The 18,460-nt window shown below is 44.8% G+C and overlaps 2 protein-coding genes across 14 annotated transcripts in view; one reads left to right on the top strand and one right to left on the bottom strand.

The window, feature by feature from the left end:
• Positions 1-646, bottom strand: part of TMCO3 (transmembrane and coiled-coil domains 3) — a 49,744-nt gene extending 49,098 nt beyond the window's left edge. For 3 of the 6 annotated variants that reach the window (XM_025874551.2, XM_025874553.2, XM_073887452.1), the window contains exon 1: positions 422-646. The gene's annotated coding sequence lies outside the window, so the exon portion shown is untranslated. The remainder of the gene's footprint in view (positions 1-421) is intronic. The other 3 variants (XM_025874548.2, XM_073887450.1, XM_025874550.2) reach the window with 1 other exon arrangement.
• DCUN1D2 (defective in cullin neddylation 1 domain containing 2) overlaps positions 96-18,460 on the top strand; it is a 31,308-nt gene continuing 12,943 nt past the window's right edge. The window contains exons 1-5 of one of the 8 annotated variants that reach the window (XM_073887453.1): positions 917-1,148; positions 4,061-4,122; positions 6,990-7,391; positions 9,922-10,090; positions 17,356-17,486. In XM_073887453.1, coding sequence (XP_073743554.1) covers positions 7,217-7,391; positions 9,922-10,090; positions 17,356-17,486 — 475 coding nt within the window. In that variant the 5' untranslated portion in view covers positions 917-1,148; positions 4,061-4,122; positions 6,990-7,216. Of the gene's footprint in view, positions 170-916; positions 1,149-1,263; positions 1,345-1,413; positions 2,442-4,060; positions 4,196-6,989; positions 7,392-9,921; positions 10,091-17,355; positions 17,487-18,460 lie in introns of those variants that run through there. The other 7 variants (XM_073887455.1, XM_025874566.2, XM_073887454.1 and 4 more) reach the window with 7 other exon arrangements.

Genomic DNA, 18,460 nt, shown 5'->3' with positions numbered 1-18,460 from the left:
CTCCCCTCTCCCGGAGTAGCTCCCCACCCTCCGCGGGGCTCCCCTCTACCGGAGTAGCTCCCCCGCGGGCACCCCAGGGCTGGGCAGGGACGAAGCTGCTGCTGGCGGAAGCCAGGAGCCGACCATGGGCTCTTCTCCGTCGCCTCCGGCGGCTTCCACGGTTTTGCCAGCACGTGTGAGTCCCGGCGCGGCAGCACACCGCCCCGGTCACGGGCCTCCAGTCCCGGCGGCCGGCGCCACCGGGTGGGGGACCACGCAGCGGCAGACGCGGACGGCGGGACGCGGAGCGGAGGGGCGCCCCGAGCAGGGGAGACCGCGGGCACGCAGCCCGGAGCGAGGAGGCGCGGGGGAGGGGCGCGGGGGAGGGGCGGCCCCGGCAGGGAGCCTCGAGGCCCCGCGCCCGAAGGCGGGCAGCGCGCACCTGGACGCGGCCCGGCAGACGAGCCTCCTAGGCCCGGCTCTCCGGCGCTGGCAGCCAAGGAGCCGACGGCGTCGCGCCTGACTCGCATCCCTTTCCAGGCGGCAGGCCCGCCCCGGGGCGGGGACCCGGACGCCGTCGGGCGCGGGGAGGCCTGGCCGTCCGTCACCCTCTCCCCGGAACGCCGTCGCCGCGGCCGCGGCCCAGAGAGAGGTGCGTTCCCCCTCAGGGGGGCGGGGCCTGTGTCCCGTCGGCCCTCGGGCGGCGCAGGGCACGTCGGGATTTGTAGGAGAGGGCGGGCTTGGGTCCCGTCGGGCGGCGCAGGGCACGTCGGGATTTGTAGGAGAGGGCGGGCTTGGGTCCCGTCGGGCGGCGCAGGGCACGTCGGGTCGGAGTAGGGAGCGACGCCCGCGAGTCTCATTGTTCTTGGGCGGCGCTGTGCACGTCGGAGCCCGGAGGGAGCGCGGGAGGCGGGGGTCCCGTGAGGCCCCGGGCCACGCTGCGCACGCTGGGAGCTGGGGGGCGAGGCCTGGGCGCCTCCCGTCCCCGGGCGGCCCGGTGCACGCCGGGAGTTGGAGTTCCGCGGGTGTGGCCCTGTCGCGGTCCCCCGCGCTCCTTCCCGGGCGGGCGTCCCGGGCGCCGACGCGGAGGAAGAGGACCGCGCGCCGGGCCGGGGCGCCTGCGCAGACGGCCGGAGCCGGCGGGAAGCTGGGGTGCGCCGCGGAGAATGGTAGGTGATCCGTGGCGTCTCCTCCCACCGGGTCCCTCCTGCGCGCCGCGGGCCGAGGGAGCCCCGGGGTCGCGCCTCGGGGGCGGGACTGGGGCGGAGGCTGGGGAGCCCGGCGAGCGCGGGGCGCGAAGGTCGCGGGAGTGGCGGGCGGGCCGGCCGGCCTCGGGCCCGGAGGGCTCCGCGGGCAGGCGCGCAGGTGGGAGCCTGCGGGTGTCTGACGAGGAGGCGGCGACTCTGAACGGGGCTGGAGCGGACACGCGGGCAGCCGGGGGGACGAGGAGGAAGGCCCCTGGTCCGGAGAAGAAGCGGGGAAAGTAGCGCTTTGGAGCATTACCGCTAACGCAGAGCGGCCGGCAGGTGGCCTGGGGAGTCAGGAAGGTGGCGCGGCAGGCAGGGCCTGTGTTCCGTGCGCAAGGGTGGAGTTTGTGCGCGAGACCCTGGCGGCGCAGGAGGTTTTCGGAAGCGGCGTGGGCTGTGGTCCTGTTTGTGTTTTGTCGGGGGAATAGGAGTTGGGCCGGAGGGCTCAGGGTTGCGGGGAAGACCGGTGAGAAGCTGTTGTGATAATCCAGGCCGCAGGAGGTGACGCTCTGTAGGAACAAAAAGGAGAACTGGAGGGAGGGAGAGGATCTTCCCTGGACTACGAAGACCCCGCTTACCGGCTCCCGGCTTGGGCGCCTGAGCCGCTGGTGACATTACTGGCCAGAATAGGAAGTCTAGAAGGAAGAGCAGGCTTATGTGGAAGATAATACGGTCACGCCGAGGGGGAGACATAGAGGGACCGCCCAGAAGAGGGGCTTCTGGAAATAAACACCTGTTTGAAATGTAGTGCAAACTGTGGTCGTGGGGGGGTCACCATTTGTTCAGTAAATTTAAAGGTTTCTCTGTGCAAGGAAGGTAGGGGACTAGGTGCGGGGGTTGGACCCTGAGCAAGACAGATGTGGGTCAGGCGTTCATGGAGCCTCTTCCCTGGCAGACGAGACAGGCACTAATGCACACCTATTTTATTATGGTTGGGGTAAGGGCTCGGGAGAGGCACAGGTTCTAGGAATCTGTGGGATGGGCTGGGTGATTGTGCCCCGGGCTGAGGCAACAGAACCTTCACCAGAGGAATATTCACCAGAGGAATACAGAGTGTAATGCAGTGTGGGCTGTGTTCTGCAGAATGAGAGATGTGGGAGGGGCGGCCAGTTGGTTGCAGCACTCCAGGCAGAAGCAACAAAATAGGTGGTTGGAGATGACAGTTTCCAGGACCCGGAAGATCCACCGAGCTGGAGTGCAGAGAGCCAGAGAAAGGTGATGCGCAGGAGACCGGGCAGGGGACAGGAATCAGGTGTGCAGTCTTCTAGGGCACAGGAAGAGAAGGTTCCGTGTTTGTCCTCATGCTTGTGGGGGGCTGGTGGGAGGGTTTCAAACAGGAGGGAGATGGTCCGGGAGGAATGTGTAGGGGAAAGAGTGGAGGCTTGAGAGTTAGGGAAGGAGGAGCAGAGAAGGAGGCGGAGGAGGGCTGGTCAAAGAAACAAGAAGACCAGGGCGAGTTGGCTTAGAAACCCGGAGGGAGCAGGGGCCTCAGAGCGGCTGCACTGCCCAGGCAGGAGGAGCCCTCCCCAGCAGGGCGGGCTTCAGGGGGCGGGGCTCCGTGGGCTGGCGGCCAACTTGTGAAAGCGTGCGGAGCCATCGCTGCACGGGTTGAAGATCCAGGAGTGTGTAAGGGGACACTTGGATTTAACTCCACCCCAGCCTGCTGTACACCAAAGCAGAAAATTGGAGTGACAAAGTTTATGTCGTTAATTTGATCGGTATGGTTGTCCCGGGTGCCCCTAACCAAAGATTTTGTCATATTAAGTGTCTGTGGACGGGCACTGCAACAGTAACTGTTTCTGGGGGCGCCTGGGGGGCTCAGTCAGTAAAGGGTCTGCCTTCAGCTCAGGTCATGATCTCAGGGTCCTGGGATTGATTCCCGTGTCAGGCTCCCTGCTCAGCGAGGAGCCTGCTTCACCCTCTGCCTGCCACTCCCCCTGCTTGTGTGCTTGTTCTTTCTGTCAAATAAATAAAAATCTTTTTAAAAAATTACTTTTTTTTTTTCATTTTGTATGTGGGCAATCTTGGTGCCCAGATTATATAGGTGATTTTTTTCAAAGTCACAGTTGAAATGTTTTAGACTTTTTCTATAGAGATTTTATTTGATTTTCTACTGGATTGTCCATATTTTTATTTCAAAAATTGTGTATATTTAAACAAAATAAAACAATTGAACACTCCCCATCCCCCCCCCCAAAAAAGCTGCTGTTAATTTCCTTGATGCAGTAAGCCTTAGTGAGGGCCATGAGCTTGAAGGGTAGGCCCTGGTCCTGCCAAATATGGGCCTTCATTAATTTTACATGGATTCAGCCCGTCTAAGTGGATCCAGAGCTTGCTTCTATCCCCTGTAATTTTTTAGTTTATGAGACATTTCCTTGTAGAAAGCTATATGCCAGTTCCTTTTTCTACAGATTGCAACTTGAGTCTCCTAGTTCCTTTTGGACGTGAAGCACACATAGTCTTTATACTTAGCCACTGAGCATTGTTTCAGTCACAGCTACTTTCTGGAGAAACCTGTAAGGTGTAACATCACATTGTTGCATGTTGATTGAGAATCCCTTTCCTATTCATTCTGGCCACAGACTTTTATGGGCTAAGCTTAGACCCATGGCTGCTCCTACACACCCAGAGCCAGCACCCGTGGCCCTCGGCACTTGGGATAAATGGAGGAGGGGCGGACTTGTGATCTCTCACGTCCGCCACTTGGTAACTTACATAGCAACATTTCAAGCCACTTTGCCTGGCTTGGTCCATACACTCCTGTATCTCTTTTTCTAGAGTTTTCAGAGTATTCTTCTTTATACTGTTGATATAACTATTTTGTCATGTATTAGGAGAAGCTTCAAGAGGTGATTATCAGGAAAAGTACCTCAAGACCAGACATCAGATCTTCCAGGTATCTGCCAACATTTACTTGGTGTGGATCCATCAGCTGTGTGATCCTGGTGAAATACTTCAGTTATCCAACAGTATACTACTCTGTTAATTAATCTTGGAGGTTTTAAGAATGCTATGTTGAATTTTTTTTGAAGTAGAATCCATATTACATAAAATTGGGTATTTTAAAGTGTATAATTCAGTGGTGTTGAGGACATCCACAATGTTGTATTATCACCACTGGCGAGTTCCAAACCCCTTCATGATCCTCAAGGAAAACCCCATGCCCATTGAGCAGTCACTCCCCATACCACCCCCCCCCTCAAGGCCCCGGGCAGCCACTAGGCTGCTTTCTGTCTATGGATTTGCCTATCTGGGTATTTCATATAAATGGAATCATATGACATCTGGCTTTTCGTGTCTGACTTCTTTCACTTGGTATAAAGTTTTCAAGCTTCATCCACATCGTAGCATTTTTCAGTACTTTGTTCCTTTTTATGGCTGAATTTCATTGTTTATGTGCACCAAATTTTATTTTACAACCATGACAGAATTTTAAAATCTAGCACCGATGACGATTTGCATAATACAGATGTTAGGAGCATTGATTGCTAGTGATGTGCTGGGTAGGTATCGAACATCTCTCTCCACTTTAGTTACTGAGGGAGTCCTTGGCTTTACCCACCCTCCCTCGGGGAGGTGATCACCTTCATGAAAGATGCTGCTTTCCCTTTTGTCAGCTCACTGTCAAAGCATATGGGACCTGTCCTTATTTAGCTAAATTCGATCTTACCAGAAAATACAACCTGGAGCTCTTTGTCTAGTTCTTTTCAGTGGCTCAATTTCAGGAAATAGCATACAGAATATATATTCTATATATTCCTCTAGAGTCTAGATTAGGATTAGAAACTGCAGCCCACAGGCTCATTGCCCATGTGTGTAAATAAAGTTTTATTGGTGTACAGCATATCCGTCATGTACACATTGCAGAACTGAGTAGCTGCAACAGAGACCAGTGGCCCCTCATCTACCTTACTGGGCCTTATAACCTAAGTTTCACCTTCCCTTTGCCTCTGAGGAACCAATAGGTAGGCTTCAGTGATCTATGAAAACACCCACATTTTATGCAAAACCACATGTTTTGCTGGAGAGAGGATCTGTGATTTTCACCAGTTTCCAGAAGGGACCCAAGACCCCAAATGATGAACAGTCCTTGTTCTAAGTTGCCAAAAGGTCAGTGCCCTCTGTTATGCTTCATCAGCAGTTCTGAGACTTGCTAGAACCCTGTCCTCTAGGCACTTTAAAAAATTGCTGGAGCCCCAAAGAGCTTTTGTTTATTTGAGTTGTAGCCATCGGGATTTACTGTATTAGAAGTTACAATGAAAAGTTTAAAAACATTTGTATATTTAAAAATAACAATGATCAGCTGATTGCATATTTATGTTGCATTTTTGCAAGGATCACAAGTCACGGGGTGGCCTCCGCTGCATTCCAGTGAGCATGAGAAAGGCAGATAATGGCTTGGGATTGTTGTGAAGGTAGTTTTGTCTTGGTGGAACCCCTGAGAGGTCTCAGGGCCCTGGGATGCCCAGACCGTACCTGGGGAGCGGTGTATTTGGACTGCATTATGTTATTCTCCTGGTGAATTGCACTCTGATATTTCCGCATCAGCATGAAGTAAGGGATGCTGTGAGAAGCAGCTTTGGGAGCTTGCTCTGCTGTTCAGGGTCGGCATTGGGGGAGGGGCTGGTCTGCTTCGAAGGGCAGGAAGGGCATGGGGCAGTCGCCCTTTCATGAGTGACCACAGGGGCCACTCCTTTGGGTTTCAGTGCCAGGAGGAGCTGGGCCACCTCTGAGCCACTGGTAGGTTTTTAAATCTTACGAAAACAGATTTTCCTGACCAATCCTGTTTTCATCTTTGGTTTGGCAACTGGGAAGCTCAGAGCCGAATTTGTAGCCTGCGTTCAGCTCTTGGGTGTGGTGTGTGTGTCTGAGTCGCACCCCTGACTTTCCTGCTTTTTCCCTCCTCAGTCTCTCCAGAGGCATGTGTATTCCATTTACGTATTTCTGTGAGCTATAATGTACTGTGTGTGGTTTTATAAACTGTCACATCCTTTTTTTGAACGAGATTGACTATAAATCCTTTCAAGTGGAACTTTTCCTCTTATATTACTTTGTGAAACGTTTTAGAGCATTAGCATCTAGTAGGTTAGAGTCTGTTGATTTACAGAGGCCAGTGAGTTACTTTCGTTTCTGATGTCCTTTTCATCAGGTTACCTTAGATAAGTCCAAACCTAACCATTCCATATCTGGAAGTACTGGGACGCTATTTTGTTTCCTTACATACTATATATAGTACAGTTACTTGGCAGTTTTGTTATTTACTACCTCCCACAGCCTCTGCCCTATTTTTCCATTTTATTTCTGTCTCATATACAAAGATATTTCTGTTATTTATATTATTACATTTAGTCATAACAGGCTTTTTGTGGCTGCTTTGGAACTTTTGTAAGTGGTGTTTAACACTATTCTTAATTACCTGTATATGTTTTCATCAGTGTGGCTCTGCTGATTTTAAACAGGGAAAAACTTAAAACATTGATGTTTACAAACTGTGAAGCCCTTCTATTCATTAGAGCCTGAAATTAACTGAAGCTAAAGAGGACCCTGCAGATGGGCTGTGGCGATACGGTCGTGCCTTGGGTCTAACACCCAGCCTTGCTGCTTTTAGAAGAGGGATTTTCCTGAGACTTAGGGAAAAAATAATGTGTTTTATGCAAATTGAAGTGGGTAGAGATCAAAATGTATTTTGTATAAAATACCGATTCTCATAATTGTTTGAAGATTACACTTTGCGTATTTGTTATTAAATTGCTGTCATTTCAGTTTTCAGAAGACCGTGCAGTCTTCTCGAGTAATGAAGAACGAGGCATGTTGTCCCGGGGTTCTGCAGTGAAGCTGACCCAGTGAGAAACAGCGAAGTCCAGTTAGAATAGCAGCAGTAGTCATGGGACGCTGAAACAAAGCTCTGGACCAGTGGTGTTGGCTTTCCTGCTGCTTCTGTGCCCCACACGTACACGTAGGTCACCTCGGAAGAACACGGCCTCCAGTTTATGGCATTTCCTCACTGTGGCCAAAGGAGTGCCGTGTGCTGCGTGACGCAGGATGAGTGGAAACTAGATGTGGCTGCAGACAGCTTCTTACCAAACCCAGACTCTTTCCTCAAGGAGCCCATGAGGAGCGCAGTGGACAGGAAGAAGCTGGAGCAGCTGTACGACAGGTACAGAGGTAGGAGGCCGCGGCGGGGGCAGACGGCAGGCAGCTTGCTTCCGTCTCCGGGGAGCGGGAGTATTCTGGCTCCTCAACTTCTCAGGCCGAGTTCACAAGACCTCCAGAAGGCTATTTCCCCTCTTTCTGGGACTCCGCTGCAGCGTCCAGTCCGTCTGCAGGGAACCTGGGCTGGGGTGACAGGAGAGGGGTCTGCAGACGCATTGGTGGTGAGCCCGCCGGGGCAGGGTCTGCGGCACACGCGCCCAGCTGCAGCATCGTCTCCTGCTGTAGGGGGTGCTGTCCGGGCCACACGCTGATTTCCCCCCACACTGGTGTGTAAACTGGAGGATTCCTGGCGAGAAGGCAGTTGAAGAAGTAACTCTGACCTGAGGGTGGAAGTCATCTTTCTGCTAACACAGTGTAGCCACGTGGTGGGCCTGGAGCCACCGGGCGGTTGAGGAAGCTGGCCCGCGGGGGGGGGGGGGGGCTCTTAGCAAAGAAACGTTTGTGCTATAAATTGGGGACATTGTTGTTTTATTAAAATCAGCACTTAGAATGGAGCTTTCCCCATCAAAATATGGTCGTGCTGCAGGAAGAAGTCTCTCTGACGAATCTGTACCGATCAAATCCCTCAGCAGACTGTCCGATTTCACATCACATGTCCAATCCATGCTGGAATTGGAGAGGCAACAAGTCTTCAAAGTTTATTTTTTCTTTCTAGCACTTTCTAAGGTTAACCTTCAAAAACCTCATTTAAACAAGTATTACCCCAAACAGAATAACTCCTGGGCTTTAAATTCTTGTTTACTTTCATTTTTTACTTTTGAAAATATCAAGTGTATATTTTAATCTATTTAGATCTGAAAAATAGATTAAAAATTACATTCTTTTTTTTTTTATCTTTGGCACAGAAACATACTCTGTGGTAGAAAGACCAGATTTGTATTTGAAAATGAACATTGGTTTTCAAAATGAAAAATCATTGTTTTTAATAAGCTTTAATGTGCTTTAATTTTTTTTGTCTAAGTTAATTGTGGAGCTGTTTGTGAGTCACATGCTATGCAGATTTCTGAAGTGATTCAAATATGTCTAGCGCCTTTAAAAATATACTTTGTGAGAGTTATTACTTTAGTTTAAACAGTATCCTTTTATCATTTAATTTTATTCATGCAATTCTTGTCATTTAAAGTAGACACATTGTGCAATCATCTTGGGTCTAGAAATAAGTATATTGTTCAAAGACTGTTAACGAATATAACGTTGGTTATTATGTTAATGTATGCAAATGAATGAGTACTTCCATACTTTAAAATAGTCAGTATTATCGCTTGTGAAATTTATGAGGTGAGGGCCTTGAGGGCAGTTTTGCTCTCCTGAAGATCTCTAACTCTGGGAGCATTGAATAATAGGCGGGTGAGAAGCAGAAGCCCAGTTGGACAACTCCTTGCTCATTATATAGGACAGCAGGTTGGGAGGAAGCATGTGCTTTCATTTGTTTAATTGACGGCATACTTTTTATTTTATTTCATTTTGGTAACGACATGCCTATAAAAATGTAGCATATACTTAAGTGACCAAAGTTAGATTTTATGTGATGGAAGAAAAGTTTGTGACACTTAATCTTTATTTGAGCAAAGAAGCTACAAATTTTCTATTCGTACCTTCTAAACCAACAGAATTAACACATACGTCATGATGATATATTAGTACACGCACATTCTATTGGAAATTACTAGACCTAGTTTGGTGAGGTCTTGCTGAGATGTTTCTAATAGATTTTACTTTTTGATTTTCTGATAAATGCTAAGTTCCTTAATTTCATTTCTAAATCAGAAATGGGGAGTGAGGGAGGCCTGAATTTCTAAGCCATTAAACGTGGATTCATGAACTAAATGATTTTGAGACCTAAATGTTGTACGGTAGCATTAAAATTATAGCAAATGAAATCACTTTGAAAAGAAAAACATCAGTTTCTCTATTGTTTTGGCAGGGTTGTGATAAAAACTTACAATATTGTAAACACTTTACATGCAGTATTTTTTAAGTATTTTTAAAATTTTAAAATTTTTAAAAATTACAGATTTTTAAAAATTTTTAAGTAATCTCCGTACCCAACTTGGGGCTCAAACTCATGACCCTGAGATCAAGAGTTGCACACTCCCCCTGCCCCGACTGAGCCAGCCAGGCGCCCTACAATGCAGTTAGGGTTAGGGTTAGGGTTGCCTTTGGGCAAACTAGAATTGTGTAAAGTTGAATTTTTATTTTACTTTATGGAAATTAAATTTTTTCTTAATGATTAGGTCTTCTCAAAGAAGTTGTGGTATTCTTTTTTTCTTCCCCTAAACTCCAGTAACCTAGATTTTTAAAATAGGGCTTTTTTTCTGGATAAATTATTATATGCTGCTGTTTCATATACAGTAGAAAATTGTGGTCCATTCATTGATTGATATATCTGAAACATGCTTTCTAGGGCTGTGATTCTAACCACCCATTTTAGTGGTACTTTTCAAAATAGCAAAATTTCTTTCTCTCTTGATTTTAACTGTAGACCCACAAGATGAAAATAAAATTGGAATTGACGGGATTCAACAGTTTTGTGATGACTTAAACCTAGATCCTGCCAGTGTCAGCGTTTTGGTTATAGCGTGGAAGTTCAGGGCAGCGACGCAATGTGAATTTAGCAAAAAGGAATTTGTAGATGGCATGACAGAGCTTGGGTAAGTAAATTGGTCTCAGTTTAAATTTTTTCAAAAAGGAAGATGCTTTCAACATTAATTATTTTTCAACATCCTATAAACATTCATTTCAAATTAATTTATTTTCCGTATGTATCTTAAAAATTTTTTGTGCCTCTTCTCTATTAATAATAGCCTTTGGTTTCCTTTTAAACTCCAGTTAAAGTTTTATTTAATACTTTTATTCAGATTAATCCCTTTTATAATTTACTTTTTTCTTTTTAATTTTTATCCCTCCAGTTTTGAAGTCACAGTAAATATCAGGGTGTTTTTGTTTGTCTTCAGCCATTCAGTTTATTTTATGATGCTGTATCCTAAATGTATTATTTGTATTGCTATGTTAAACATCAATAAAATATCATTTTGGTTTTTTGCTTGTAACACTTCTCTGTTCTACCCACAGGGTTGGTATAAAAGCTTCATTAATTACTTAAGATGTTTCTCACTTGTAAGATAAGTCAGAGAAGTAAATGAAAGCATGTAATGTTAATGTCTTAATCATGAAGCTTACTGAGCTATTTCTTAGGGTGGTCTAAATGCCAACTTGCTTGACTTGCTGATACTGTGATATTTTAGTGTTGACAACTTAAACTAGCTTATTTTTAGCTGCTGAAGGAGCTTAAAAGTCTAAGGTAAACATGTTCTTAAGGCATGGACTTACAGCTTCCCAGGGGGAAAAATAGAATGGTTTTTCCACTAAATGGATGAATCTGTTATATATAACAGCCTTGTGTGTTTAGATGATAAACTCTACAAGACTTACCCTACTGCTGCTGGTTGTATAAAACCAAACAAAAGACATCACTGCGACAATGGTGTGACAGCACATTGTTTCATGTTCTGTGCGCTCAGGAAAGCCAAGGTGAACTACAGGGAATTTTAGAATGGAAGACACCTATTACAGAATATCCTCCTGGCATTGTACTACACTTTACCCCATCTGCTAGAACCTTCCCCAAATGGGAGATTTTGGAAATAAGTGCTTCTTATGGAAACACTTGCATTTCTTAGGCATTATATAGAAATATGTTGTAGGGTAAATTTTAAAAAATTCCTGTCATCCTAATGAGTGTTATAATTTAAAACATGTATTTTTAAGATTTTGAGTGTGAATCTTCCCAAAATGTGTTAGATAAATTCATGCCTCCTTATATGTAGTTTAAGATTATAACTTAGTGCTACTTAATGGTGCAGCTCTTCACATCTCACAGGGCAGTTAAAAGGGAAAGCACTTTGTAAATATTAAAGTACTGTATACTAAGTATCATCAGTGTGACAGTAAACTATATTGTAGAGATAACCTCAGTGCTTTTAGGGATATAAAAGACTGTTGTAGTCCAAACAGCACTAAGCTTTAAAAAATACTTTGGGTTTTGTGTCAGCTCTATTATTTTTCACACTTTTTCCTGGCTATTAACCCCTGACAGTGGTTGGAATACCTACCTTTAACAGTTAATCCTACGTCCTTTCTTTGGGGGTTTGTGGATTCGTAAGTGAACTGAATAAACGTTATGAAATTCCTTGACATCTTTGTAAAAACAAAAAATTGGCCATATTGTGGATCTGTTTCTAGACTCTGTTGTAGTTGGTGGGTCTGTTTATCCTTAGCCCTGCAGCATGCAGACTTCATTATTGTAGCGTTAGGTGAGTCTTGAAATGAAGTAGTAAAGTCTTCCTACTTTTCATCTGAAGATTTTTCATCAATTTTTATTATTTCAGTGGGGAGAGAAGAGTCTTTTCAGCAGCTGACACTGAAATAATCGGTGAGCCTAAGAACACATCACCTTGGTCCCTGCGTCAGCATGGGCCACAGCTAGAGATGGATGTGGGCTGGATTACACACCCGTACAAGAAAGTGAAAACTCTAAAGTTCTCGACAAAACATGGGAGAATATCTTTATTAAAACCCAGATTAAGGAATAAAAAGCACTAGCCATAACAGAAAAAATTAATAAATTTGACTTCATCACAGTTAAGAGCTCTGCTTAACTAAAGACAGAACAGTGGGAGAAAATACTTGCTTTCTGTGTGTATGTTACAATCGTGATAAAAGTAGTAGAGGATGTGTGATTTACATATAATTCCTAAATAATGGAGCAGGAATAAAGTAATAAATTCAATCTAAAAGAATGTGAGAGAAAAAGAACATAAGGAAAATTAGCTTAACGCAGGACAAATAGCAAGCAATGATAAAATAGAGGATTGAAAACCAATGTGTCAGCATTTACATAATTACATTAAATGTAAGTAAACTGAATATTTGATGGATTTTAGAAAATCAACTATTGTGTATACTGTTTACAATAGATACGATTAAAACATAAGGGCACAGAACAATTTGAAGGATAAAAGTTGATGTAATTGGCAAACATTTAACCAAAGAAATTTGGTGTGGCTATGTCAATATTAAAACAAGCTTTAAGGCAAAAAGTAATTCTAGAGATAATGAAGGACATTTCATAATGAGGAAGGGTTTATTTCACATGGAAGGCAATTGATTATTTAAGGCAAAAATAAACACTACACAAGAAAGATACAAATCTGCAATCAAAGTGGGGAATTCTCACACACATCTTAGCAACTGATAGAATGAGTAGGTGAAAAATCAGTAGGGAAATAGATTTGGACAGCATAACAAATGGCCTAATGGACGTACTTAGAACATTGCTTTGATGTTGAAGAATACATATTTTTTTCAGAAGAGTAGACCATTTATAAATACCGACTATAAACTGCACCATAAAATAAGTTGCAACAAATTTCAAAGGATTGAAATGATACACAGTATATTTTCTGACCACAATACAATTAAGGTAGAACAAAAAGATAACTTGATAGGTTGAAATATGTGTAAATATTGTGTACGCCTGAAAACCCTTGGAAGTAAGAAGAAGTTACAGTGGAAATTAGAAAATATTTTGAATCATGAAGAAAACACTACCCATGAAAACTTGCAGGATTCAACTTCTTAAATGCGTATTTTAGAAGGAAGAGTTGAAAATCAGTAAGGAGAGCATCCATCTCACGAAGTAGAAAAAGAGCAGGAGATTAAACTCAAAGAGTGTAGAGAAAAGGAATTAAATTTTTTTTAAAGATTTTATTTTTTTATTTGACAGAGCGAGAGAGGGAACACAAGCAGGGGGAGCGGGAGAGGGAGAAGCAGGCTTCCCGCCAAGCAGGGAGCCCAATGTGGGGCTTGATCCCAGGACCCTGGGGTCATGACCTGAGCCGAAGGCAGATGCTTAACCACTGAGCCACCCAGGCACCCCAGGAATTAATTTTTTTAAACAGGAAGTAATTTAAGGAAATAGAACTGAAGTTAATAGAAAAAATCCACAATGCCAGAAGCTTTCTGTTTGAAAAGATTTACAAAAGTAATAAGTAACAAATAACCAATATGGAATGAAAAGGGAGACATCACTGTAGATCCTATAGATGTTAAAAGATAAGAATATATTACCAACAACTCTATGCTAGTAAATGTGAAAACCTGGATGCAAGAGAGGAATTCTCTTAAAAATACAATTTACTGAAATGGACACATAAATAGTTCTGTAACTCTTAAATTTGAACCCATAATTTAAAATCTTTTCAAAAAGAAAACAATTGGCCAGGATTGGTGCACCAGCACATCCTACAGAACATTTAATGAAGAGAATACCACCAACTTTACACAACCTCTTAGAGAATCATACAGGAAGAAACACTTTCTAATTTGTTTTGAGGCCAACACAACCTGGATAACAAAACTTAGGAAGGATATTTTAGTAAATGTGCTGCTGAAGCAAGCACAAAAGGATATTTTGAGAATGGAAAATTATTGGCCACTTACAGCCATGAGATTCAAAAGATGCATAAGATGCAAAAACTTGAGACACATTATCAAAAAACTAAATCCAGCCCCCAAGACAAATCAACCAAAAAATAAGATAATTTATCATGACACAGTTTGTTATAGCCCAGGATTGTGAGATTTGTTTAGCATTACAAAGTCAATCAATGTAATTTATTAACAACAGAAAAGGGGGGGATTATCTCAAACCCATAAAATGGGTTTGAGCTAAAACTCAATTCCACTCATAATTTTTTGAAAGAGAATTTAGCACAAACCAGGAATACAGGGATAGTCCTTAAGCTGACCGCCCCCCCTTTCCTGCCAAATCCTACAGGATATATACTTAATTGGAACATGAATGCCTACTTTTATTCAGCATTGAACAGGAGGTGTTAGCTGGTCTGATCCACAGGTAAAATATTTGAATCAATACGTGAGGTTAGCCAGACTGCAGGACCGAAGATCAGCAAACCAAAATCAATCTTATTATAGAATACTGAATGCAACAATACAACAAAGCAAAGTGAATTTTAAAAATATGCCATTTTCAGTAGCATGAAAAATACAAAACACCTAGGATAAATCTAATTAAAGATGTGTGCTACCTCCATAGAGTAAATAACTCATTGAGAGGCAGGAAACCTGAATAAATAGAGACATAAACCTCATTCATAGATTGGAACTGTCAGTATTTAATCCCTAACTTTGTCTATGAACTTGGTGTGATATCAATCAAAACCCCAATAAGTAGTAGTTTTATATGTGTAATTTGACAAATGGAGTTAAAATGTGTATGCAAATCCAGTCAAGAATAGTCAGCAGTTCTTAACAAGGTGGGAAGATTTGCTCCTCCAGCTAATTAGGACTTTTCAAGCTGCAGTAATTAAGACTACATGGCACTACTACGGAGATAAATAGACCAGTGGAACGGAATGGGGAGCAAGAAACAAATCCACGTACGTGCGCACATTTGACTTATGGCCAATGCAGCGCCTCAGAGGAGTGAGGAAAGGCATCTTCTCAATAAAGGTTCTGGGGGCGCCTGGGTGGCTCAGATGGTTGAGCGTCTGCCTTCGGCTCGGGTCTTGATCCCAGGGTCCTGGGATCCAGTCCCGCAGCGGGCTCCCTGCTCCTTGGGAGCCTGCTTTTCCTTCTTCTCTCTCTCTCTCTCTCTCTCTCTCCCCCCTGTCTCTCATGAATAAATAAATAAAATCTTTAAAAAAATAAAAATAATAAATGGTTCTGTGAGCATTGGCTAGTCACAAACTTACCTTGATCCCTACCCCACACCATACATAAAAAATCAGTTCCCAGTGGATTGTAGATGTCCGTGTGAAAGCCTAAAGGCAAGAGCCAGAAGCCCCTGGGAAAATCACGTAGGAGGGTATCTTCACGACTGTGCAGTAGGGAAAATCGGAACACAAGCAAACACTGTGAGGAAGACAGAGGATATTACACTAAAAATGAGGACTGATCATCAAGAAACACCCCCCAAGGGAGTGAAAAGGCAGTCCACATTCTGGGTGAGAGTACTTTAAAAATGCTTAGCTGACAAAGGCTTGTGTCCTTCATATGTAAAGAAAGCCTGAAAACAATAAGAAAAAGATACCTAATTGAAACCAGGCAGGAGACTTGAACAGGCACTTCACAAAAGAGAATTTCCAAACAGCCAGTCCAAAACACAAGTTCAATCTTGTTCACGGGGAAGTACAGGTTAAAGTTACAGTGAACTGTCTCTGAAATGGCTAAGGTAAGACACAGTCGCGTGGATCAGTGGAAATGGGAGCGAAAGGAACCCTGCTCTCCTGCTGGGGGTGGTGTGAAGCAGTCTCTTTGGAAAACGGTTTGATATCACATCACTGAAGGTTCATGGACCCTGTGACCCAGCTGGCCCACTCGGGCTTGGCCTAACCTAGCACATTTACGGGAGACATGTATGGAAACCTTTTTAACAACTTTCTTTGTTACCAGAGAACTAGAAACAGCCAGAATAGTTACCATCGGTGGGATATATAAGTTAGGAAGTATGAACACAGGGGAATGCACCTTGACACAGAAAATGACTCCACTGAGTCAGCATAGTGAACCTCGCAGACTCGACCCGGAAATAATACCGTGAGTTCCCATGAAGAAAGTCCAGAGTCGAGGTAGCTGACTGTCAGGGAGTGCTGGTTGGGGGGTGATGCAGGCACACAGGAAGGCCCACAGTGGCCCGATAGAGGGAAGGCCAGTGGTGGGGAAGGCGCAGCCCCCGACCACCCTCGGTGTGGGTCCCTGGAGCTGTAGGCCCGTGCCTCCTGGGCTTGTGGCCGCTGATGCACGGTGTTCTGCTCTCTCCAAAGCCCTGCTGATGGGGTGCACATCCGTGAAGCGTGCCTGGTATTCTTTTCCTTGCTGGATAGTCGAAATAAAAAAGATTTTATGTTTTGCTATTCTAGATTTCTGCTTTAAAGGAGTTTAATACTCTTTTTTTAATTTTTTTTGAAGATTTTATCTAATTATTAGAGAGAGAGGAAGCACAAGCAGGGGGAGGGGCAGAGGGAGAGGGGGAAGCAGACTTCCTGCTGAGCAGGGAGCCAGATGTGGGAATTGATCCCAGGACCCTGGGATCATGACCTGAGCCAAAGGCAGACGCTTAACCAACTGAGCCACCCAGGGGTCCCAAGGCTTTTTAATATTCTTAAAGGTTGTTGACTTTTTGGAGGAAAATCCAATTTTATTATTTATTTATTTACTTTAAATTTATTTATTTTTGAAAACTCCCGTATAATTAACATATTGTTATATTAGTTTCGGGTGAACCACATAGTGATTCAACAATTCTGTACAGGACTCAGTGCTCATCCTGATAAGTGCACTTAATCCCCACCTGTGTCCCCCCTCCCCCATCCAGAAAACCCAATTATAAAGCAGTGGAGTTGTGTTTTATCATACTTGGGTTTTTTAACTCTAGCCTTAACTCTTCCGTAGGAAGAGACCCCAAGATAGGGAGCTGGCAGAGTGGTTCGGCTTCACGAGGTGGCTGAGGAGGTGGGGTCTTTCTGACTTGCCCGACTGTCATCCCAGGGCCGTGGCCTTTGTGTGGGTGAAGGTGTGTCTATTCCAGCTCATACAGAGGAAGTCAAGCAACTGTGGGTTTTGTTTTTTCCTTTTTTTTATTAAGATATAATTCATGTACTGTAGAGTTCGCCCACTTAAAGTCTACAGGTCGGTGGTTTTGGTGTCTTCGCAGAGCCGTGCAGCCATCACCACAATCAGTTCTGGGACTCTGGGGCGTCAGTCCTTTTAGCCAGGGCAGGGGGCCCATAGGCAGTCCGCCTCCCGGGACCCGAGCATCACCCAAATGTCAGGGAGCTGCCGGGCGGGCGGGGAGGCGTGTCTCCCACCACCACAGCGCTGTCTCTCATTGCAGGTGTGACAGCACGGAGAAGCTGAGAGCCCTTCTGCCGAGACTAGAGCAGGAGCTGAAGGACACGGTGAAGTTTAAGGATTTTTATCAGTTTACCTTTACCTTCGCTAAGAACCCCGGGCAGAAGGGTTTAGGTGAGCATAAAATCCACGTTCGTAAGAAGCCACATCTTCATGAGACTGAAAGTCTGACCAGCCAGGTGTCGGTCCTGCCACGACAGTTCCTCCTGAGCGGTCCTCTCTCCGCAGGTTACACCACGCCGCTCGCAGGCAGGCCGCCCTCTACCACCAGCACTTGGTAGTCACTCTCCAGCTCTGGGTTCAAATATTTAAATTTCAAAATGTAAACTAATTTGCAAATGCTCCCTGTTCTGTCATGTTTTGTCCAGTTAACTCATGGGTTAGAGAAGCCAACAATCAGTGTCAACAGAGTGTTATCAGCCAGGTGTGTGGTTGGCAGACGGTATTTTTGGGACCAGCCAGGTGACGAGTCCTGTCCTGGTCTGGAGATGTGAAACAATTCTGATGTGCCTTGGATCACATTCTAGTACTTCTTTCAGAGTTGTACAATTTTGCTGTAACATAACTTGTTTATTACTACATACAGCACATTTGGAAAATTCCTAACTTAAATTTTCCGTCTGAGTTTTGGTTTCCTTGAGGGTTTTATTCTGCTTGTTTTCATTTGTTTTTCCTCCTGAGTACTATATAATTTATTTCTGTTTAATGTAATAGATATGGTTAGTTCAGTAAAATGTCTTACAAGTTTGGAGCAGGGACTTACAGGGTCTCTAAATAGGGATTAAACAGGTATATTAGAACGAACATTTTGAAGAAGAGTTCTTAAACATAAAACAATATTATAAAGCAAGCAAATTTAGGTAGGAAACCAAAAGGGGCTTGAAAATCCATAGATAGAAAAATCCACTGCAAACAGCTAATTTCAGGGCCTGATTTGGCTCATGCATGTTTGCAGGTGTGTGTGAGCAGTAAACATTCTTATCCCTTCTGTCTCTGACGTTCTTCCTTTCCTTCTCCTGTCAGCATATCAAATGCAGGTGCAGATTGAGGGGGCAGGCTCTTCTGTCCCAGAGCAGGGGGTGGGGGGG

Source organism: Callorhinus ursinus, unplaced genomic scaffold (assembly GCF_003265705.2).
Source record: "Callorhinus ursinus isolate GAN/ISIS: 27379988/994484 unplaced genomic scaffold, GSC_fseal_2.0 scaffold79, whole genome shotgun sequence".
NCBI classification, from domain to species: domain Eukaryota; kingdom Metazoa; phylum Chordata; class Mammalia; order Carnivora; family Otariidae; genus Callorhinus; species Callorhinus ursinus.
The sequence above is the reverse complement of the archived record's forward strand: the minus strand, read 5'-3'. Positions and strand labels throughout refer to the sequence as shown.